Genomic DNA, 26,416 nt, shown 5'->3' on the forward strand with positions numbered 1-26,416 from the left:
TGTTTTTAAAAGTGTGGTCTGAGTTCGAAAATTGGCCTTTTTTGGCCTTTTTTCTCAAAGAAGTTAGCGTTAAACATGTTTTTTCTGACATCCCTGTCGTAAAACACACATATGAAGTGGAAGCGTTTACACGAAGGTGAATGTAAGCGTAAACAACTTAAGATAGGATTCTATAAAAATGCTATTAACTCCAGCGTTACACGGTGTTTGTAATAGACAGAAACAGATAACTAATTGACCAACTAGCAGCCATGTTTATTGTTAATAAATTCATTCACTAATGTTCGTTAAATGTGAATTCTGGAATGAGGGTTTATGTCTGAATAGCCAATGTTGTTGTAATCAGAAATAAATTGAAAAGGGGCCTTTCATTATTTTCTCCGCGATTGAGTCTTACGAAAAAGGTGAAAACACGTAATGACAAAACAAAATAATTACAGTGATTCACGGTAAGCTTAGACTATGAAATATTTGCTCCGGTTCTAACTGGGGTAGTTACAGGAGAAAAAATTACGTGGATGAGTTATCCTCTTACCACAGTTTGTCATGACTTGTTCAGAAATAATGTAGCAATTTGTGATAGTGAATGAAATTGAATGATAATAGCCAGAAGACATATATCGAGTACTGGCATGTAGTGTGACTATTTTCGATTTATGTGTGGAGGTAACGTTTGCAAAGCTATACTTGCATTCTGTAACGGGGAAAATGTTCCTATTTTATTATATATAAAGAAGAAAGACGAGAATAGAGATAGAGACTAGAAGAATACCTGCGCTAGGAAAGTTAAAATTAATTAATATAAAGACAATTTTGCACCATTTTTATGTGCTCCTTAAAAAGATTAAAATATATAATGATACTAAACCTTATGTTTAGAATCCCTACTCAAACTTTGACCATAATCCATTACATGATTTTAATCTTAGTACATATTTAAAATTTTAGGCTTATGCAGTTCTCAGAAACTAAAAGCGAATTTATTTTTCTACATAGTCGCCACCATTTTCAATGCACATTTGTCAGGAATTCAAATGCTTTTGACTCACGTCCATGACAAGGTTTCTTTCTTAGAGTTTTTCACCGTCAGTATCTGCAACAGAGAGAGAGAGAAAACCTTCAGGTCATGAATGCATAAGTTCAGTTATCATAACAATGCAATTTGCCTAATGATTCCGGATCAAATACAATGCAGATTTGAACATTCAAATTTTAAAATGGAAGGTTATGCCCATATTATGTTCTTAAAAATCCTTTAAAAAAAAAAACTCGAAAGAAAGTAAGATTTGGGGAATATTTATTAATTAATGTCTACAACTTCTTGTTAAAAATGTCACAAAAATGCGAGGCACAAGAGGAATTCTACAAGTAATGCCTCCTATTTTTTTATTCTGCCCAAATGGATTAAAGGTATTGCAAATTGCATTGTTATGATAACTGAACTTATGCATTCATGACCTGAAGGTTTTCCCTCTCTGTTGCAGATACTGACGGTGAAAAACTCTAAGAAAGAAACCCTGTCATGGACGTGAGTCAAAAGCATTTGAATTCCTGACAAATGTGCATTGAAAATGGTGGCGACTATGTAGGAAAATAAATTCTGGAGTACAAAAGGTTGCTCATTTTAATGGTACCACTCCCGTCTTCGTAGCTCTTCTTTTACCTTTTTACTTTCTTAACTTTTGGAATTAAAAAAAATAGGAAGTTTTACTTTTGAGAAGACCCTCCTATGTGAATATTCATGAAAGGCTGACCACTCTCTTTTTATCAGCTTTAAAAGGCTTGCCCTATCTCTGAATACCCTTTATGTAAAATTTCAAATGTTTAGACCAAAAATTGGCTGAGTAATTTTGTAGAGACCGCAAAGGTCCATTTTTTTTTAACTTTGATCTCAGTTTTTACCCCTTAACCTTTTATGTTTTGGACTCAAATCAAATTAAAAAGTTTGACCCACATCCAAGAAATTTCAAGTGTTTAAACCCCAAAATTGGCGGAGGAGTTTGGTAGAGTTTTCAAAGGTCAAATCGTTAAACTTTGACCTGTTGACAGCCAAATTTCTGGCCGAAAACCGATTTAAATTTTTTTCCCAGATTTCAATACCCCTTTTGTCAAATATCGAGTCTCTAGACTGAAAATTGACAGAGTTATTTAATGTATACAGACATTTCGATTTATATATATATATATATATATATATATATACATATATATATATATACATATATATATATATATATATTGCTTATGAAAAAAGAATTAAACCCTTCACTTAGTCGTCAAATCAAGCGTTAAAAATACATGGCTAAATATAGTTTATTTAGCACCTCCATCCCCAGGCCTCTGTACTTAATTTTAAGCTATCATTAAATTTGGTTTATTTATTACTTCACTACGAAAATCTATAGAGTGATATAAAATGTTGGAATTATTTAAAATTCAGGTAGTTATATTATAATATTTTTGCATATTTTTTATAGCAAATCATCCTAAATTTCATTTGGATGAAAAAAAAATTTTTTTGGTTCAAAAACTTTTTTAAAAAATAGTTGAATGTTTTAGTGATCAAGACAAAATGAATGGTGTAGTTTTGGAAATTTAAAAAAAATTTAATTTTAAATTCTGTTAAAAAAAGTAGAAAAAGTGTTATATTATTCTGCTTTTCATATGATAAAATTCAAGCTTTTATCTTTCTGAAAAAAAAAGTTGCTCAAAAATAATGGATTTTAATAGATTTTAATTCGTTTTAAAAACCACAACTGCTTCTTTATTTTTCCATTTTTTTTTTTTTTTTTTTGCCGTGCCTATATTTTAGAATTTCGAGTAGGAAAGCAGTTTTGCACATAAATTTAACTTAAAATGATTATAATTTCCAGACCATTCTAACATTTTTATCTTGTCTAATCGCTCAAAAATCGAAACAAAATACTGGTAAGACATAGCATTTTCGTTCAATTGTTGACATTTATTTGATGTGTTTCTACCAATGTTTGTTTAATTTTCGATTTTGAGTGGTTTTCAAGCGTCCTTATGAAGGATTTATGGAGAGTCATTTTTTATTCTTAAGCAACAGAGTGGACAATATTTCAGAAGCAGATAACAGACAACAACAGTGTCCAGACGGGGCTAACGAAATTGAAGACCTTTGTTCAGAGCATTTTAAATCATTTGAACTACTTGGAACGTTTAGCAAATATATGCTAAAAGGTTTACAAAGTGGTGTTTACAGTAATGTGCCAATAAAAGCAATAAATTAGACTCTGAGAATCATATTAAATCTGAGATTTATAAGCAAGTCTGTTGTCCTTACTCTCATGCTGTAAATAAACAATTTCTAACAAATAATTTTGTATGTATATTATTTAATGGGAATTCATTATTAAGATGAGTATTATTTATCAACTTATTTATTGTGGACTATTATCCTCATCTTTCTTAGTTGTGGTTTTATGACGTTTCCAACTATTTCTCTGGCCTTCGTCAGGTGAAGGGATAGGAACTCTGAATCTCCTAACTGCATTCTCAGCAATTACTGCCATGCATAATTGCTGTCGTCTCACCACATTCGGTGCCCGTGGCGCAGTGGATAGAGATGTTGAATCTCTATGGTTCTAGGTGAGAATTGTCTTAAGATAGCGGTTTCAATCCTACCCAAAGCCGGCCAGAGGCTTACTTGGCCAAAACATGGTGAAACGACAACAACTATGGATGGCAGTAATTGCTGAGAATGCAGTTAGGAGATTCAGAGTTCCTATCCCGTCGCGGTTACCACTTGATGAAGGCCCAGAAGAACAGTTGGCCGAAACATGAAACAACAACTAAGAAAAAAGAGGATAATAGTCTGCAATAAATAAATAAATAATTTTGTATTTATTTCATTTCATCAAGCAAAACATTAAAAGAATCGTTTTGGGATTGGAAATTAGGCTTCAATTTTTCCAATTCCAATGCCACAAAAAATTCCGATTTTCTGATTCCGATTAATCGTCCCAACACCAATACACATGTGAAGTTGTATCATAGTTATATACATGTATATATAATGTATTCTATATTGAATAGATGCCTGCTCTACTACATAATTAAGTTACCTGAATTGATTTTTTTTCAATAAAAGTTTTAACATAAAGCTGTAGTTTTTTCTTTAGGGTGACACTTTTATTGTTCCACCATGTAATGGCAGTGAAATGTCTAGTTATCTTGTTCTTATTTAGATAGACTAGAATTATGAGTCCTAAAACCCCAAATTCTAGTAGAAATTACATTGCTTTTAACATCAATAAGTAGTTAAAGCAAAATAAATTCTTTTGGACTTTTAAAATAATTTTCAGCACTATTGATAATGCTTATCTATATATTTTATAATTTTTTATTTGCACTTATGTTTGAATTCAGGTTTTGGAACATATTTTTAAAACTTTATTCATAAGAGAGTCCAAATAGTTTAGTTAGTAGAATGCCAGACTGAATATCTCAAGATTTTGGTTCCTATTTTTGGTCATGGTGTTTCGCTATATTTTTGGGAATTTATTATTTTACTAATTATGCAATATTATCCATTTCTAAAAGTAGTTAAGATCCCTGGTATTTGTAAATGAGACAAATTCCACAATGTATTTTTTAAAAAATTAGACGGACAGACAGACAAAATCTCTATTTAAATGGGATGCGCTTTGGTCGGATGTCATTAAGAATTTAAAGAAATAGAATGCAAGAGAAATTGGCTTTGTTATGTAACGTATTCCTTATCTTGCCATCTTTTTTTTTCTTGAAATGATTCTTTGGCAAAAAAAAAAAAAATAATACAAATAAATGAAAATATAATGTTTGTAATTCCAAGATAATAGGTTTCTTTTCTTTGACTGCCGAAAGGGGCTGGTTTACCATACACCAAACTACGCTACCTGCTATAAGACAAACATTATTCAATTATTGTAAACATATCGTTGTAAATGATTAACTGAATACACATTGTTACTTTACAGATAGCTGACAAGATGAAACAGAATTACATATTAGAAAGCCTATATCAATAGCAATTAAGTTAGGTATTGTGGATTTTGACAAGGTTCATACTAAGTTCATGTCATAATAACCCAAAACTGCAGAACAGAATCATTCCCAAGGTTGAATCAGTTAAGGTCAAAGCTGAGTGGAGGTTAGATAAATTAGACAAAACAAAAGGTATGAGTCGAGATGACGAATGATGCCACATTTTCTGAACTGAGAGAAAAACAAAGTTTTTCACATAAGTCTATTTGTGGAAGCTGAATAGGAGATATCGAAGAATGCAAGCCTGCCATTGGTTGCATGAGACAGTTGGCCAATAATGTAGAAAACTTTGATAATCACTAAGTGTGAAACGTCACACTGACTTAATGTCTGTCCGCACGTCATTAATTTCAGTTAAGTTAGGAAGTTAACTAAATTAGCTAAGAGAACATTAGTCTTAGTCTCTCTCTTGTAACAGTAGGTCATACCATTTTGAAAAATATATGTACATAAACCACCACAATAGATTTGATAGGATTCAAACTCACCATAGTTTGTTTCATAGGCCGCAGCAGCACCAAAATCTTATGTAAACATGAAAAAAAACTCAAAGCTTAAGATCTCCATCATTCCAGTAATTATAGAAGCAACCAGATTCAGACAATTGCACTTAAAGGAACAACAAGGATACTAAAAAGAGCTCTCGGTTGGTTTTAATAAAAAGCAGGGCAACGTTGGAAGTTGGTTTGGCTGCCCCATATCTAACGTTACAATCTTCAAAGGAAGAAAATTAAAAAAAAAAAAAAAATGAAAAAGAATTTTTAAAAATACCTGGAAAATATACTCGGTGAACCAAGTGCAAGAGAGAATCAAACAATTGTACTGAAAGGGACGGTTAGAATCTTTAAATGATAGAATGTATGAGATAGTGAGTGAATGTCTGGCATCCAGTAGGATGCCCCATCTCTAGCTAGAACAAAGTGACGAGAACAAGAATGTAATAGTAAATACACCATGAAATTTATTCCGCTTGATTATATTGGATTTGTCTAGGGAAGGTGAAAATCGATATTAGTTTTATTCATGAGAATAAATTAGAATTAGTAAATAAACTGGCTTAAATTCTGGGAATCGACTGTGGGCGGTTTTGTGGAATGTTGTTTTTGGTGAGAGTACCTTTGAGTACATTACCAAAGTTCATACCGTTTGTTTAAAGTCGTCTGAATGTTATTATGAACACATATGGGAGGGCAGAAGAAAAATTTTGTAGGCGTGTGTATATATTTGAGTAACTCAACTTAGTACGTTCTTTTCTTTTTCCTTTTTTTTATCCTTTAGCAATATTTCACATAAGAAGCGCTAATTAGATCTTCATGAAAAGTTTATCACAAACATATCTTCGACTAAGGGAGCCTAGATTGAATGTTGCAAAAATCAACCAGAACTTGGGATTTTTTTTTAAAAGATTCTTTCACTTTTCGGCAGCATATTAATTAATATTGTTATCCATCTTTCGTGGTAGACTAATGTGAAGATCTTTTCTTGATTCTTCTATCGAGGAAGGGGGAGGGGGTACATTCATGAAAAAGAAAATGACAATAATATTTGTATAAAAGCCAAATACATTCTAACATGGAGTACTATTGCCACATCTAGTAAGGAGCTGCTAAGAGGTTTTTAGTTCTCTCCCATTGCAAAAACTTACACACTAGGGTCGGAAAGTGGGGTTGAGAAGTCAGAGCGCCCCCAAGGAGAGGCACTCTGACCTACAAAAAGTGCCTGGGAAGCCCCGTCAGCATTCCTCGGTGAGGGCGCCTCAGGCGATTAGCAATAAACTAACCTCTTCTCAAAGAGAGAAGGTAAGGCCTGGGAAGGTGGACCTCCTAGAACTACACAGAACTAAACTCTCACTGCAAAATCAACAGGGACCGGATCATTACAGGAATGGTCTAATCTCTGCTGGTTTTGGGAGCTGCTAAGAGTACCCTTTCTTGCCTTGGCAGAGTACAAAACCGACTTTGAAATCTAGTGGGTGAGGTTCTTTTCTCTACACTACTTCCACTTCCTCACAGAAGAGATGTCACTACTCCATTGTTATTGTCATAGTAGGTGCTCGACTGAGCTCCTATCTATGCCCCCTCACCCTGTAGAACATTTGCAACAGACACTACAACAATTATCAACAATTTCCCTTATTCTCTATCTATGCTTAAAACATAACGAAAATTCCAACAGTTTGTGAAACACAATACTGCAGGGCTGCTTCCCCCTTTTACTTGTATTTGTAGCAGCTATCATCCTAGTCAAATTGTGCCGGTTTCCTCCTGAGCACGAACTGTATCTTGAACTATCGCAGTCCAGTTTTGATGATCCTAGACCAGGAAATGATTAGCCACTTCTGATTCCAACGGCAAAAATTAACTACTTGTGGGCCTGATATACCGCCAGGTCATTCTTAATTGCTGTCACCCAGGTCTTCTGCAGGCCACGGGCACATTTATGCTATCCAGGTAGAGAGGAAGGAGAGAGAGAATTTTGCAAATGAGCTCTCCCTCTGGTCGATAAACTGTATGTCTAAACCACCAGAAACGTTGTTGAAGAAGGATGGACGTTAAGGAGTGTAGGCTTATTTTTGGTGGAGAGCAACTAACTATAACACGATTGCTTTCAAGACTTATTGAACCGTTCACTTAAATAATAGTTCCAACATTACTGATCATCATGGTGTTATCTCACCAACCACCTGACACTCATTAACCCTTATCCTATATATATTTTACAAAGGAATCACTGTTTATCAAGGCCTGAAGGCCACTCGAGGATAAGGGTTAATGAATGTAAGATGATAGTGTAGTAATCGTTAATGGTGTAAATTGGGTAATATTTGATTATTTATGGGGACGGCTCAACAAGAACTTGTTTACATTGAACTTGAAGGCTACAATATTGTAATCGGCTGGGAAGCAGGCCACTGGCAGAAAGTTCTGGGAAAGAATCTCTGTTCATGGAATCTGTGCTTAGATTTAGGTGCAGTTAGAAAGTAGAAGAAATTGTTGATAGTGGTTTTAGTTAGTCAAGTGTTTTTTGTGAAAGTTCGGCAAGTGGGAACCATAAATTGAAGCTCAAATGAGCAGTTGCTATGAAAATAACGTTAGTACAAAGACAGGCTCGCAACATCTCTTCTGTGGGGGAAAAAGTTGCACAGAAGGGAAAAAGGTTGCACAGAAAGAGGAAAAGACCAGGGTTGCAGAGTCGGAGTCGGAGGTTTTAGCTGGAGTTGGAGTCAGAGATGGATTTCTAAAAGTACTAGGAGTCAGAGTCGGAATTTTTTATCCGACTCCGACTCCTTAAGTCCAAAAAAAAATTTTTTTTAAATGGTTTTCCAGACACTATTTCAATCACAGACTCAGAGGGAACTCAGAGGGATGAAGAGGATTTTGGAAAGCTTTTGGATCAAGAAGATCATAAAGCAAGGTCAAAGCGGCGTAAGCTACAGGAAACAGCTAAAACGCTATCTTCAATGAATAAAGCCTTAGCAAGTTTCAAGCTAGACTTTCATGCTGCATTACAGCAAGTAAAACAACTAGATAGAAAGTCTAAGTTAAATGTTCATGAAGCTATAAAGCAGTACCCTGCGATAGTGAAAGAATCTGCAATGTTGGCAGCAGCACTTCCTCCAACACAAGTGAGTGTTGAACGTTTGTTTTCAACGCTAAGGCTAATCAGGACAGACCAAAGGGCTGCAATGAAAGAGAAGCTCACTGAAGCCATCTTGTTTTTGAGAGTAAATTATTAAATTCTTATTTGCAACTTTCAATTCTATAATTATAAATAAAGCCTATTTTTTATGTTTACAAATAAGACATTTTTATAGATTGATTTTTTTTCCTAATATTGTGATAGAAGATTTATGAGAATGGACAAATGCAATAACAGATGAGTTTTTCGGAAGAGGAGAGGGTACAAAGGAAAAAGATAATATATAGCTTGAAGTGCAACTCTGCTATTATAGATTTGAATATGCTGATAGGCTGGTAATTGATCATGAGCATAAATAATACCATTGTGTATTATATATATATGTATGTATATGTATATATATGCATATGTGTGTATGTATATGTATGTGTGTGTATATATATGTGTATATATATATATATATATATATATATGTATGATATTTCAATAATAAGCAATCCATGCTACTATAGCCCTTTATGGCTTTTTCCTGTTTTACCTTTGATCCTCATTCCATAAAGGCAATATTATCTTTTAAAGTATTATTCTCTGTATAATGTTTTTATCCCCCTCTTCTGATGAGAAGCGTTTGGCTTCGAAATGCCATGGCCTAAAGAGGTTTCCCTACCCCTAAATATTCTATTCTATTTTGAACTGATAGCATAATAAAATTTAATCGTAAACTTTTTATCCCTTTGTTATCTAAACTTATTCTATAAAGCTGGTTGAGTTTATATGTGAGAATATTTATCATGCAAGTGAATGTTAAACGTCGAAAATGATATACATGAAAAGTAATTATAAAATGCTGAATAGATGTGGGAGGCTGGTGTATGGATCTGCAAAATAGATTTTCACATAGGTTCAAGGAGTCGGAGTCGAAGATATTAAAGGAGTCGGAGTCGGCATCCTAGTAATTCTAGGAGTCGGAGTCGGACTTTTACCATCCGACTCCGCAACCCTGGAAAAGACATTAACTATATTAAAAGTTTTGGTTATTCTTGAGAAAAAAGTTAAGGCATCTGACTGTTGCTATTTATGGTTTAAGGAAGTTTAGAGATTTTTTTATGCTTTTACATAATAATTGCTGAGAATGTAGTTGGGAGATTTGGAGTTCCTATTCCGTCACGGTTACCACCTGACGAAGGCCAAAGGAATAGTTAGCTGAAACAACATCTAAGAAAGATGAGGATAATAGTCCACAATAAATAAATTAATAAATAATACGCATCTCAATGAATTCCAATTAAAATAATATATATACATTTTAATTTGTGTGTGTGTGTAATAAGTCAAATAAGTTGCTATGCAAGTTGAAACAAATTTATTACTGTCGTAAATATGGGTTGTTGAGTTATTCCCTACCTTATTCTTATTTCTATATATCTATATATCAATCTATATATATATATATATATAGAGAGAGAGAGAGAGAGAGAGAGAGATAGAGAGAGATACAACAATATTTTTCATATGCACTAAAAAAGTACTAATCAGATTCTTTTTTGCTTATAACCTTTTTGATATCACTTTTTTTTTCTTCAGAATTCCAGAGTGGCTGATTATTCATTCATTAATTTGTTTTTCCACTTTGTTGCATAAATTTTACAGCTGATATTTTCTATTTAACGCCATAAGCATTCAAGTAGTTTTGATTTCACAATAGCACTTATCTCTTTTCTGAACTCAATGCATCAATGTTTTAAAAGACCAACTGATGAAATACAATATTTTTTAAGTCTCATTTCTCTAATCTTTCATATCAATTCTCTTCGACTTTTATCAATCTGTTGGATTCTATAAGATGAATTGGAAACATAAGTGTTACCTATTCACTCATAATAGCCTTTCCTAATCATTATAAAAACCCGAGTCTAATACTCCTGTGGGAAATTACCACAACTCAACGCCAGACTACAAACTGTCTAATAGTTGGAAAATACCGACAGCATTTTCTTTGTATTCACTTTCTTGTACAATATATTCTTTTCTACCTAACCCCATTATTCAAGTCTTTCTTTATTACCCTTTTCTAGGGCCACAACCACAAATTGTATAATTTGTATTTTCAAACAGTTTTAACATATAAACATTTGATATGAAACATGTAGTATCTTATATCAATAAAACGTGTAGTACCTTCTATCAATAAAACATGTAGTACCTTCTATCAATAAAACATGTAGTATCTTATATCAATGAAACATGCAGTATCTTATATCAATAAAACATGTAGTATCTTATATTAATAAAACATGTAGTATCTTATATCAATGAAACATGTAGTATCTTATATCAATAAAACATGCAGTATCTTATATCAATGAAACATGCAGTATCTTATATCAACGAAATATGTAGTATCTTATATCAATAAAACATGTAGTATCTTATATCAATAAAACATGTAGTATCTTATATCACTGAAACATGTATCTTATATCAATAAAACATGTAGTATCTTATATCAATAAAACATGTAGTATCTTATATCAATAAAACATGTAGTATCTTATATCAATAAAACATGTAGTATCTTATATCAATGAAACATGTAGTATCTTATATCAATGAAACATGCAGTATCTTATATCAATAAAACATGTAGTATCTTATATCAATGAAACATGCAGTATCTTATATCAACGAAATATGTAGTATCTTATATCAATAAAACATGTAGTATCTTATATCAATAAAACATGTAGTATCTTATATCACTGAAACATGTATCTTATATCAATAAAACATGTAGTATCTTATATCAATAAAACATGTAGTATCTTATATCAATAAAACATGTAGTATCTTATATCAATAAAACATGTAGTATCTTATATCAATGAAACATGTAGTATCTTATATCAATGAAACATGCAGTATCTTATATCAATAAAACATGTTGTGATTTATATTTATTAGCTGGAAACTTCTATTTAAACAAGCAGAAGTTTAATCTTTTCATGGGAAAATATGATGTTTGATTCGTTTGATATATTTAGGATTCTTTGACTTCTTGACTTATTAGTGTATAACAGAATCTTATCATCAACTCATTCAGGAATTGGCACTGCAGAAAGTCTAAGATAATACATGATATGACATGAACAAATAATATCCTGTGTTTTTTATTAATTGGTTTATATTTATTAGATGGAGACTTTTTTGCTTATTTGATCTTAATATGGGAAAAATTCTTGTTATTTTTTCAGTGGTATTTATACTTTTGATTAGCTATCCGGTGTCGATGTCCTATCAGACTTACGTGTTCGTTTCAAACTGTTTTCCTCATCTTGATTTAGTTGTCTATCCGATGTGAATATCATATTTTTACACTGTTTTCTTATTTCACAACATTTTGGCTGTTATACTCTCGAGCTTTCTTCAGCTAGACGTTGTCATTATCAATTACCCATTGCCAGAAAAAAAAAAAAACACCTGAAAAATCTTGATGATTGTAAAAAATCCTATAAATTTTAAAAATTTATATAAAATAATCCTAGAAAATTTATTGTATCTCCTTGTGTATTTGTATTGTTCGCATGTAATTACATATAACTTTTTTTGTTAGGTTTTCCCACTGCTTTATCGTTATTTTCACAGCAAGTGCTCGACTGAGCTCCAATCTATGGTCCCCCCTCGCCAAACTTTCACAAGAAACACCAGTCTAGCAGAAAACACTATCAATAATTTCCTCCACTCTTTATCTGTGCCTAAACCTAAACGTAGATTCCATGAACAAAGCTTCTTTCTTAGAACTGCACGCCTATGGAATTGTTTTCCGTTTTCCTGCTTTCCAACTGACTACAATATGGCTGTCTTCAAGTCTAACGTAAACAAGTTTTTGATGAGCCGTTCCATATAGGTTAACAAATTTACCGAATTTCCATTACTAACGATTAGTATATTGTCCAATTTCTACTGTACACTCTTTAACCCTTATCCTCGAGTGGCTTCTTGGCCTTGATAATGTGGTGATGCCTATGTAAAAAAAAACAAAAACAACTATGTTAATTTATTATATTGTAATGCAATGCATCCGAATTTTAAAATTGGATGAAAAAAAAAAAACTCTCAAAAACATAATACATAAATATTCTCCAAATATAATAATAAAATAAGATTCATTATTTATAATAACAAACATTGAACAAATTGAAAAAATGAAATAGTAGTTCCACCAAGTTTGACCTTGAAACTAGGAGTCAGTTCCAGGAGAAGACAAATTGTTGCAAGAAGGGTATGAGCTTATAAGAGGTAGTCCATATCATCATGATGATACTTCCCATTCTGTCACGAGAGACAATGGGTAACGTCTGTAAGAATGCCTGCAAAAGTAAGTGTGAAGCAAGAATTGCACAATCTCCGACATCACCTCTCCTGAGTCGGCACTGGCTGATTCCAGTGGCAAAGAAAAGTTAAGGATGACTGGAAACAATACCGAGATAAATAGAGAGTACATACAGCACCCGGTATTGTCAAATGGTCACCCATTCTAATACTGTCCAGGCTCAGTCATGTTTTACTTTGGTGATGTAACAGAAACCCGTGTGTCAGCATAGTCATGTTGACACACAACAACAACAACAACTGGTGAAATAAGAAGAGATCAAAATCTCAAGCAACCCTAACCTCCCTTTTTTTTGGAAGGTATATCATGGATTGATAACAGAACACACTATCTTGAATATGGCATATATAAGTAAGAATCTCGGGTCAAATGTTGCTAAATAAGATTGGAAAAACTGAGAGTCCAAATCCACCAATAAGAGCCATTGTCAACAAAAGTAAGTGTGAACTGACTTACACGAAGATCTTAACTTCACCATCAAACATATTTCATACCGAGACATGAATGAACTCATAATATTATTAGCAGTGGATAAATGCAATGTTACAGTGTTAATGGACAGAAATGAATATTCTAAGAAACTAGCATTTCAGCCGGCGTTGCCCGGGTGTTTAGAAGTGTATGTTAAGCAAAAAAAAAAAAAAACGGTCAATTTTTTTAACTTTGACCCCTATTATGAACCCTTAACATTTATTGTTTTGGGCTCAAATCATGTTATTAAGTTAGATTCATGTCCAACGAACCTATATCTAAAACTTTGTGTTTAGACCCAAAATTGTTGGAGGAGTTTGGTGGAGTTCTGAAAAGTCAAATCGTTGAACTTTGATCCCTTACCAGCCAAATTTCTGGCTGAAAACCGATCACAAAGATTTCCCCAAATCTCAGTACCCTGTATATCAAATTTCGAGTCTGTAGACTTAAAGACAGAGTTATTGCATTGAGAAATGTACACACGCATATACGTTCCCATTTATAGATATATAGATTGGCAGACATAGTAAGATCTGGTGTAAGAAGAACAGAGAGGAATTTGTCAAAGATCCCCAATAAGAACAAGAATCTCATAACCTCAAACAAGGAGGTGACGGTGTGGTACTATAACTTCACGACACCAAGTTGGCCGATGGTTTCGTGATTACCACATATTTTCTTCCATGCCCACGTTGCTTTAAGATCCATGGAAAGAAGAAATGGGTGCGGTCCAGTTGATGAAGGTTTGATTTGGTGTTGAAGAGAAGAAAAGTTGCCAAGCAATAAAAAAACAAAAAGGATGAAAAGCGCTTGTTATAAACAACAACAAACATTTATTTACAGATTTTACATCAATAATTTTCAACAAATACTGCGAATTGGAGGTGAATAGCGCAACAAATGGCGTAACAAAGTTTTCTTAAGAAACCTTAACTGCAATTAGGCAGCATCAATGATGGAGAATGCAATAGCAATGGATTTAAGTTCTTTAAGTGGCAAAAAAATTAAAAAAAAAAAAAAAATGAACCAACTCTTTGAGTATCCTCTAGTTATGGGCCCGAATTCTGAATAATCAACTCCTAATTGGTCAGTCAATGGCGATTGCCAACCAATAGCTATCATCGTAACAATCACCTTCGTTTGCCTCCGATTGGTTTAGATAATCAGCCAATCAGTCGCAGTCATAAAGAAGGGCTAGAAGCAGCAGTCCTGTGGTTGGTTGATGAATGATTTATTGCCGTCAAGGCCTAGTACCAAACTTGTACTCAATTCCAAGTTAAACCGACTCGAAATGTTGGCCAACTTAAATTTTTTTTTTTTTTTTTACATGGAAGTCACCACTTATCAAGGTCCGGAAGCCACTCGAGGATAAGAGTTATTGCATATTTATTGTATATATTGTTTATAATTTTAAAAATGACATGATTTTTGGTAGGTCCACTCACATGCAGATTGTTTTGTTTTAGTGACAATTGTATAGATCAATCCTGTTCTTGCTCGGATCACAATCTCTTTGTACTTAATGACTGTGTTTATTACACTTCGTTCTTAAAAAATGTTGGATACCCAAAATGGATTTGCTTTTATAATGTTTAATCAAATAATTATTATAATTTAATTAATTATCATTTAGGTAGGTCCCTATCTTATGTCAAGAACTCTGCACACTTCATGAGGTTAAGATTACCCATACAGTTGAAAATTTTATGGCCTGTATTATGTTACATGAACAGAGATTGTTGTCACTACGTAACCCTGATGCTCCAGATATGTTAGGAAGTAGACAAGAAACTATTTGAGAACCATGCGTAAATATCTTATTTTCTGAGAAAGGCATTTCTTACAGGGAGTATACATTAGTTATAAAATTTTGCTTTGCTATTTAATACCTCAAAATTGAAAGCAATATTAGCAGCCTTACGCTCCTCTCCTAGAACTGTTCATAGCCCTTTGTCTTCCATTGGAAGAAAGCATTTCCTCAGTCTGAAATTTCTAGAATAACAAATGACAGCTAATAAAAGGAATAGGACAGTGGCTAAGTGCTTAACAACACAGGCTCAAAACTTGTTCATGCCAAGTCTGAGTCCACTTCTTTCCACAGAAACTCTTTCACTTAGTGTAACGTAGTACACGTTTATACACACGTTAACATGTGGACACTTGGGACCCAACACGTTGTAACAGAGTACGTTGCAAGGAACAGAAGACAAGTTTAAACCTGTACTCACTTATTTCCCATTGTAACAACGTCATTTATTTCCGGGTACTTTCCCGAATCAAACGTGATCATGCTCCTTCTTTCTGACCTCTCGAATGTGATCGTCTGGCTGCACACACATTCATTTTATAGTCTTTTTCTTTTTTATTTCGCACACGGTTTGGCATTTGCATGCAGCCACCATACATGCACCCACACTGTTACATTAGGATGTTGGCAACTTTCAAGGTGTCTTCCTTCTAAGTAGGCAATCTCTTTTTAGTAAGGATTCTAACTAGAAAGATATCGAGGGAACCAATGCCAGCAATAGAATCATTTGATTCATATGAAATGAATGAAACCTGATGAAAGCTGGAGAAATAACGATCGAATGTAGTACACATAAGAGCAACCAAGATGGCGACAGTAGTCGAAAATATGTAAATAATAACACTACCTTATTGCAAAAATGTCAAAGGAAATAAAACAGTTTTGAATATGCATTTTGTATAGATAAAATGGGTTTGCCCTCATCAATTCTGTAATTCTTTTAACTCGTCGATCATCAATCTTTTTTCTTTTCTTTTTTTTTTGCATCTTCTATTGTTTGAGGCATTTTCATTAACACAAACTGACAACTAAAGATGAATGCAAGAAGTTTTGAAGTTATTTATTTTTTCAATTCGGTACGTTTGCTTGTATTTTCCTGCATTCTTTAGCAACACTCTAATAGATAAACGAATCTTCAATAAACGGAAATGCATTAAACTAATGAAATATAATACGGAAGGAAGTGTTTTTTCTATTAATTCCAGGATTAAGATGGATGAAGATTATGAAACATGGACATTTCTTTACATTTCTATTTTTCGTCTTTCTCCAAACAACAAATCTATAGAAGGCATGCGACATAATGATAGATGAATTTTATGGCATATCAACCCTAATGAGTCATTTAATATGACTTTAGTTTTTCAACATTAAATTCAAAAATGTACAAACGAATATATAATGCATAAAATTGTCTGTGAATAAACATAGAACATTTGAAATGAAAGTGAACTCCTAGAAATGATTACAATACAACTAAAAATGTATGCCTATGTCGGTACATGCACAAACGATTACACACGGTTCCAATATAATTACGGAATCCGATTTTTTATAAATCTCTAAATATTTCAAGTTGTTATCCCCCCCCCCCGATTATCATAAAAACATGGTAAACGTGTAGATATTTTCTCAAACATAAAAACAAACTTGTGGAGGATGATGTTTAAAATCAATAAGTATTTATTTTTAACATTACTACCAACAGTGGAAGATTTTGTTTTAAACAAAATCAAATAAAAAGTAAAATTAAAAGAATCGTTTTTGGCATCGGAAAATAGGCACAAATTTTTCCGATTCCAATTAGTCAAAATTAGAATCGTGAACTGGAAAAATCGGAACTTTTGAGGGTATTGGAATCGGTATTGGGGCAAATATATGGCAATTTTCAGATTCCAAAAACGATTCTTTTAATTGCCTTTTTTATTTGATTTTGTTTAAAGCAAAATCTTCCATTGCTGGTTGTAATAATAAAATGATGAATATTTATTGATTTTAAACTATCAGTAACACTAAGATATATAGATCATTCTCCACAAGTGTATTTTTATACTCAAAAACTATCTGCACTATTAACATGTTTTCACAGCAACCAGAAAAAAAAAAAAACAACTATATAATTACATATTTAGAGATTTGTAAAGAATTGGAAATTTTATACAGAATTAGGAAAATATTGGAATCGTACTGTCACTAATATATATATATAGTCTAAAAAGATTTCCGTATTTTATTTTTTTTTAAAAATGTAGTTTTTAGTGTTGGGACAATTAATCAGAAAAATCGGAAGATTTTGGGGTATTGAAATTGGTATTGGAATCAGAAAAATTGCTGCCTAATTTCCGATGCCAAAACGATTCTTTTAATTGTCTTTTTATATTTGATTTCGTTTAAAGTAAAATCTTCTATTGCTGGTAATAATGATAAAATAATAAATATTTATTGATTTTAAATTACCAGTAAAGTTAAAATCGATACATCGTCCCCCACAAGTATTCTTTGACGTGTAGGAAAATATCTGCATATTTAACATGTGTTTTTACGAAAATCGGAGGAAATAACAATCTTAGAGTTAAATAATCAGAGATTTACAAAGAATCAGAATTGTTAATTGTATCGGAATTGGGAATTTAGCACAGAATCGGTAATTGTATCAGAATCAGGAAAATATTGGAATCATCGTATCACTAGTAGCTTTCATTCCTAGGGATACTAACTGAATTAAATACATCAAAGACTTAGCTTTTGCATGACTTACTGCTATAAAATTCACAATTATAAAAGGGGATTCAACGGAATAAAAGTGAAAAATAAACACGAAGCCATAACTTAAACTGAGAAATATAAAATGGAGATAATCTGCTGTTTATCATGTAGCTGTTTAAGAGATTTAAAACAAATAAATGCCAGCTGTTTAATTAATGGTTCTCCAGCGGAGAATACTACTTTCCCAATTACAAAATTGTAAATTCAGTTACTATTTCACTAATATATAAATTAAAAATAATAACATAATCATTCATATGTAAATAAATTAAAAAAATATATAAGTATAATAAAAATAACATAAATAATAGCATATATATATAGGCAAATAAATAATAAGTATAATAATGCTATTAAAACATTACTTTTAAGAACGATTCTATGATATATTAACATAAAAATTAATATGTACATATATTAATATGTATATATGTATATATGTACATATATTTATATGTATATATATATATATAATATAAAATTACAAAGATAAATATAATCTATCGAAATAACAGAAAACAGCACACAAGAAAATTGATGATGAAAATAAAAATTGAATAAATTACAATATTTATTAATCAATCAAGTATTCAAACAAGCAATTAAAATAAAGAATAATCCTTAACTCATGTATTTTCAATAAAAATGCTCTTTTCATCAGAGGATAAAAATCAGTAAAAAAAAAACATTTTACTTGTTATGATAAATTTGAAAACATAATTTTTTGTGAATTAAAAGGCATAATCAATGAAGTTATTCTCCACAAGGTTCCAAAAGAACAATCTGCAATTTAAGGTAGGAATGGATCAGGAGAAATCCAAAAATCAGGTAATAATAAATTGAGTAATTGAAAAAGAAAATCATTAAAATATGCAATATTCAGGATGGGTTGGTTGGTTGTTTTTGTTTTACGGCATATCAATCCTTTTTAGGTTATTTAATGCCGAATCCAGTGATTTTGAAGAAAAAAATTTTTTTTAATAGAATATTTTTGTTGTTTTCAAGTCGGTTTCTATTTAACCCATAGTTGGGACCCTAACAGGTACTACCACTCCGGGTCAGAGTGGACCTGGGAGCAATGGTAATTAAAGGGTGGCTCCACACTCCCCAAATCCCGCAAGTTGGGGCTTCACCACTGGATATAGTTTAAGGTCATATCCAGGACCCCCATTGAGGGACTTTTACCCTCTGCAGGGGGGCAGTCGGCGTATTCTAATGCCCCACCGACAGGGCCAGCAATATTCAGGAAGTTTGTAGAGAATAAATTTACAAATATATTTTTGTTTCCATTAGAAAATGCTTCCCAGAAAAAAAAAAGAAAAGAAACAATGAAAAGAAATTAAATAATTTAAATCTAAAATCTATTTCAGATAAAATATTATATGAAAAAAAAAAAAAAATATATATATATATGCTTACTTTTTGAATTCCTCCTATGCTCTCCATTTTTCTCAACTGTACCAACATGCAGAAATTTAAATGTAATATGAATCAATATCTTACTACCTTACTCCCCAGCTATAAGTTGCCCTCTATAAATTCGGCCCCTATCACAGTAGCCCTTACACGTCAATGACAATCCGCCCTATTTAGATCAAACATAATTAAAAAAAAAAAAAAAAAAAGAAAGTGTTGCTAATGAATCTCAAATTCGATCAATAACCAACATCACAGCAGCATAACCAATGGTATTAAATTTTAAGTGAGTTGGAATGAATTCACCATATACTCTTTAATACTATCTACTTCACAGGAAATCTGTATGCATGAGGTTGTAGAGGTAACTATGATTCTAAATCAGATGTGAATGCCGATGTCTGCTTATGTTCATAAAAAATTAATATTAATATTCATTATGTTTAGTAAAACACATGTTAAATAAATAGTTTCTTCTTCATCACGGACACCAAGCAATATCTCACACTTGCTTTTTATGTAGTTCGATTTAAAGGGTGATATCAGTCAGGTTGCATGCATTTATATCATTTCTTACAAATTTAACACAGGTCTTCCTTGATCTATTATGCTCCATAATACCTAGAATAACCAGGCATGCATGGAGATGATGCAATAGATGGCCTGCTGCACATGATCGAAATCACATAAGTCCTTGAGCTCGTAGGACATCCGTAATTCCACCAATATCAAGTTTCTGAAGAAGCACCATAAAAGGGATCCTTTCATCCAGTTTGCAGTTTCCAGTACATGAAATGATGATTTTTTTTCTCATTTTTCGATATTATGTGTCTGAGAGATCGCTCTTTCTACCTGATCATGACATGATAATTATGCCAAAATCGCTGCATATCAAAAGTGTTTAGAACTCTTGTTTCACTATCTTGTAAGATAGTTGAATGAACACAAGCTAAAATAAGCTTTGCATAGAATCTTGAAGGAAATGTGTCTACATGTTAAGTGCTGGCAGCAGCTTTCTGCACCTTCCCCAAGCAACACAACAGCAACATTAATAGTGCATTTGCAACCACCACCAAGGGAAGTGATTATGGCTAAGTGGTTAATAACATGGACTGACAACCTGGGTGTGGCAAGTTCGAATTCGGTTTATTTCTAGAAACACTTTTATTTTGAGATGTTGGCAACCTTTATCTGGTCCCTTTTGTAAGTTTCTGATGTCTTTCTAGAAAGAGTTCTAACTAGAAAGATATCAGGGAAACGAATGTCAGCATATGAAATCAATGATGCTCAACAACAACCATCATCAAAAGGTAGTTTAAACATTAAATGGTTTGCGATCTACCGCCGCCTCGGCCACATGTCGACAATCATTACATGGCTTCTGTTCAGTCTTGAGGGACAATGGACACACTCTGTAAGTATAACTGTACATGTAATTGTAAAGCAAAGTCGAAACACACCTCTACTGAGTTAGCAGTTTCATTGGAAAGGAGAAATCCAGAACCACTAGAAACGAAACCGAAATAACTGGTATTTCCAAATAGTCTTTCATTTTAGTATTGACCAGGTTCAACTGTGAAAGCAACGTTTATTTACTAACAGCAATTCAGTAAATACATAAATTTGCAATGAGATAATGCATAGCTTTAGAAAGGAAGCACTGAATTAAAATTGAGATGGAATTAAGACAACTTACCTGAATATAAATATCTGCTAAGAGCAGCCAACTCTTTTCTAAATCCTCAGCATCCTGTAATATAGAGAAAAAGGTTTATAGTTAATGAATCAAGTCTACAAAAAAAAAAAAAATGATGATGCCAACATTCACAGGAATTTTTAAAGTAACATTATTAAAATGTTTCCTTTTTTTTTTTACTGTCATCTATTGATTCCAAACTTATGACGCTTTACATTGAAACATCAGTTCTTGTCAGATCATCAAAGTTAATTAATCCTGAGCCGAGAGTCAGTATTTAGAATTGACTAGCGGGTGGGGTGGGGGGCACCCGGTGCTGCCCGGTTGTAAATTACGGTTAAATATAATATTTTCATTTATGGAGATTTCGTAAATATTAATATCATAATTGAGTCAATTTAAAAAAAAAAAAAAAAAACGGGACTTAGGTGCCATTTTATCATGTCATTAAAAGAAAAAATGCTGGATGGTGGGTGTGCGTAAGAAAGTTGACAATTGTAAAAGATAAGAAAGAGAAAACGTTATTAAAAGAAAAAAAATGTTGCGTTCTAGACACGAACTAGCAAAACTTAAGTTTATAAGCAAACACTATCGATTGGACCAAAACATAACAGATGGTATCACGTTACAAATTTAGCTTTTTAAAATGAAACAATGAATCAACCATGCACACTTATCAAACAGTGTAAAAACCAAGATTTTTATCTGACAAAACATTTCTACATGAAATAATTGACCATTTTGTTTTCTAATTTTTCGATATTATATATCCGAGAGATCGCTCTTTCTAATAGTACCAGTTTTTAACAAACATACAAACACACAGACGACTGAGACTTATATAATAGATGAGCATTGGGCATATCAGATGTTGTGAGTTTTAAACTGCACAATTACTTCCTTTCGTATGCTTGGACAATGCATAAATATATTTCTCCTTCTCGTAAGTGAATCATAAAGCTAGACTAGATTTTCAAGCCTTGGTAGAGTAGATAAATAAAAAAAAAAAAGTCCCCATTTATATTTTCTCTAGTCTTTGGTGTGTTCTGCATGAAAATTTCTACTTCTCTGCTATTGTTTGGTGTGTCTTTAATTTTCTCAACTTTTCTTTTGTATATGCACTTGTTCCGGGCATGAGTTTTTACCGAAGACTGAACTTTTTTTTTTTCTTGACATGCTGTATTTGTTACAAAATTTGCATAGGATTTTGAATCTGCCTTCTTCAACTTTTCTTCACATGTTCAGTGATGAATTATTTTTTTGCAAACTGAGCAAGTCTTAGCGAATGCTGGACGTTTATTTTTTTTTTCTTGATATGTCATTTGCTGCAAAACTTGAATAAGATTTTGTGTCTGTGTGTGCAAAATGTTTTTGCTTCATTCGATCGTTGGTTATATTTCTTTATTAAGTATAACTGCTACATGAATTCTATATAATGTTCTATATAGTGTTAAATTAACAATTAGAAGTGTTTCCAATATCTTATGTTTAAAAAAAAAGATCGTCCATACTGTCAATCAAGTGTAACATGATTAATTAATTTTCCTGACTTATTCTACCAACGCCAAATTTTTCAAATTCGCAATATCTTGTTCTTTCAATTGGTGCACAAATTGTACAATAGACTCATTTGGGTTCTATCTTATTTTCAGAAACTTTGTTCTTTTAATGAGTGCTAACCTTTTTTTTTGGGGGGGGGGGTCTGATATTGACTTTTATTATCTTGCCAATATCTTTGGAGGTCAGCTCTTCCAAATTTCTTGGATATGCCATTGTTGAAACTTTCTGGATCGCTTTATATCCAGCTGTTGTGAGAAAAATGTGAGTATTTTCATTTTTGCTCCCCTTCAATTCGTTTATCTTTAGTTTTGTTATCCTAGCCAGCACCTCAAAGAATCTTATCCATCTTTTTACATAGTCTAGATCCTCCAGTGTGTTAATGCATTCTATCAGTGACGCCATTGTTGTGCTGTATTAATCACATGTGAAGTCACATGATTACGGCAGTATTTTGCTTTATTTATTTAGCTATCTAATTTGCATACAATGCTGTATTTCTCTCAACTACTTTATCCATCTCGTCTCATACCACTCTATCAGGTTTCATAGCTTCGTTTTCTAGATATGTTGCTGTAAGAATAGTGTACACTTATTTACAACAATCCTTTGTGGTATGTTCCCAGGACTTGCTGCTACACTAGATATTCAATTTTTTACAGGTGGTCTAGTGGGAATATTTTTTACACACTCCATTTTGTTGCATTGTTTAGAAGTTGCCCTGCAGAAGAACCTTACAACTGGATGTCAGGTGGGTCACTTTCTTTAGTTCTGCATGGCAGAATCTGTACTTGTTGTTGTTGTGGTTGTTGTTGAGACCATTCATTTTCCTAAAAGCATTGGTCATCAAGTCTTGATCTCTGACATTATCATTCTCTTCTGATCATAGTGGAGCAATCCTCTTTTTAACCAGTCCAACCAGCCTTCTTTATCCTTATATTCATAGGATAGTCCAGCCAGAAAATATTTGGCATGTTGGTTTACCCGTTTTTTTTTTGTCTTTTGCAATGGAAGATCTTTATGTATTTCTGGTAACTCTTTTGGACTATTTATGTGGCAAGCTTTTATTTTTTTTAATTGTTTATTTATTTGTTTTTATTATTTTTTTTTAAACCACTTATCAAAGCCCAGAGGCCACTCGAGGATAAGGGTTAAAGAGTGTACAGTGGTCAAAAGGACAATATCATAGTAAATTGGATTACTTAAGAAGAACGGCTCATCAAGAACTTGTTTACATTGGACTTGAAGACGACCATAATATTGTAGTCATCTGGAAAGCAGGTAAACAGAAAAGAGTTCCACAGGTGTGCAGTTTTTAGACAGAAGCTTTGTTCATGGAATCTATGTTTAGGTTTAGGCAGAGATAAAGAGTGGGGGAAATTATTGATAGTGTTTACAGCTAAACGAATGTTTCTCGTGAATATTTGGTGACAGTTGAGCACTTGCTATGAAAATAACGATAAAACAGAGACAGGCTCGCAACGTCTCTTCTGTGAGAAAACGGTTGCAGGAAAGGGAAAAGGGCATCCCCACTAGGCTACGAAGTCTATTTTGTACTCTGTCAAGGCAGGATAAAGTATTCCTAGCAGCTCCTGCCCAGATGTGATAGCAATACTCCATCCTTGGACGTACCTGGCTCTTATATAGGTAGAGAATTGCATCAGCAGGTAGATATCTACTGGATCGATAGAAGGATCCTATCATTTTTCCAGCGACCTTGGCAACAGACTTGATGTATGTATTCCATTTGAGATCAGGAGTAAAGGTCAAGCCCAGAGGCTTGCCAAAACATGGAGCCTCCCCAAGACGAGAGCCATTCATTTCAATTGATGCCAGATGGGGATCGGAACATTGATGATGCAAAGATAGAAGCTTGGTTTTAGATGCATTATAAGTAACCAACCACTTTTTCCCCACTGTACCACATGCTCAAGATCAGAGGAGAGATATTTATTATTTTATTTGCTTTATTTAGTAACTGATGCACGTATTCATTAAAATCTAGTAAATTGATTTGAAATATAGACAAAATAGATTCAAAAATTTCTATTCTTTTGCCCCCCCCCTCTTCTTTGTATCTCGTATTTGGTGTTTCTGTCCCGTTTTGTGAGACAGTCTTGTCCAAAATGATTCTAGTTTTGTGGTGGAGATTATTCTTCTGACTCTTTTTCTATGATCTTGATGTAGCATAATAATATTTGGGTTCTGGGAGCTTATCAGCCAGTGCTCATAACAGTGACTCAATGTTGATGCTTAATTTCTGAAAGGCCTATATTTCCTGCTGTGAGCAACCAGTCTTATGCTATACACAAAAACAAGATGACTGTTAATTAAGCCCAATGCTCCAGGTATGCTATGAGGTAGATGAAAAACTATTGTTATATTCTCTTTCTTCAGAAATATGTGATGAAGCATTTCCATCCATACAATTGCTATTTACTATTTACTTACTATCCTTTCCCTTCATCTTAGGACTGTTTTCCCCCTTTTTGCAGGTTATTAGTGGTGGGGATGTAGGCTTTTCTATTGACAATTAAAAAATGTATCTCTTTTTGAACATCATCATTGTTCAACCAATCAGAGCTTTTAGTATGTCTCAGTTACTATGTAATTAACATGGCAATTTTACTTCATTAATCATTTTCAATCCTCTCATAATTTTCTTTGTCATTCAACAAAAAGTTCATCCGTCTTCTTAATCCTCCTCTTCGAGTCTTTTTCTGCTTCAGTAAGTAGTAAAAAGAAAAGGGAATCTGAAACCTTTAGCTATCAGTATTGTGCATTTTATTCTTTCTACATTAAAGTTTACTTGACATCTGAAATCTAACTTTAAATCCTTTCTATGTCTCGTAGTTAAACCGACTACAAAGAAACCTATCCTATATGCAGCACAACTAACCTTTGAATCACACCTCATCAGTTAAATCTATATAAGCATGCATTTGGTGAATGGTTTTCATGTTAAGCAATATCTAATAAACGTTTGGTTTGGTTTGGTTGTTTTACAGCATATCAACCCTTTTTGAGTTATTTAATGCCGAACCCAGTTATTTTGGAAATAGTATTCATGTTGCATGGAGCTATTTTGTAGAAGGTTTTTATTCTCCAAGCTCTTTGTATCTTCAATCGCTAGTTTGTAGTGTTTGGTGTAGTTGTTTTATAGTGGATTTTATCGTTTTTGTTCCTCGTTCTGCAGAACATGAATGAGTTTTTCAATGGGAGAGGGAAAAAGGGTTACAGTATTAATGTTTGGTACATTTTAAGTTAGAAAACCAGTCAGGAAGTGGGGGGGAGATAGAAAGGGGAAATGGGAAGAAGGAAAAGAGGAAAAAGGTGGGTGGTTGTTTTTGGTTTTGGATTTGCAGAACAAAATTAAGTTTTGCAAAAGGAAGTAGAAAAACAAAAGGCATTAATGCTAGGTGAATTTCGTCTCAGGAAGCCAATATCTTCAGACAGCCTGACCTGGTAGCATCAGTCTAATAAAAGTGCCATCACACAAAACAATTATAGATGACATAAGAAGGAATGCATGGGTTCAAGATTTGAACGACCCAAAGAAATAGTAAGAACTTTTAAGCAGATTATGGTTTTCGTTGCTTAGCATATTCTCAACAGCTGAGACATT

The 26,416-nt window shown here is 33.0% G+C and overlaps 1 protein-coding gene across 1 annotated transcript in view; it reads right to left on the bottom strand.

Moving 5' to 3' along the window:
- Positions 1-26,416, bottom strand: part of LOC145246709 (tetratricopeptide repeat protein 21B-like) — a 1,013,541-nt gene that overhangs the window by 103,529 nt on the left and 883,596 nt on the right. Inside the window, exon 34 of the mRNA XM_080108443.1 lies at positions 21,235-21,288. Coding sequence (XP_079964569.1) covers positions 21,235-21,288 — 54 coding nt within the window. The remainder of the gene's footprint in view (positions 1-21,234; positions 21,289-26,416) is intronic.

This window comes from Euprymna scolopes, chromosome 24, assembly GCF_053919585.1.
Source record: "Euprymna scolopes isolate OS-2025 chromosome 24, ASM5391958v1, whole genome shotgun sequence".
NCBI classification, from domain to species: domain Eukaryota; kingdom Metazoa; phylum Mollusca; class Cephalopoda; order Sepiida; family Sepiolidae; genus Euprymna; species Euprymna scolopes.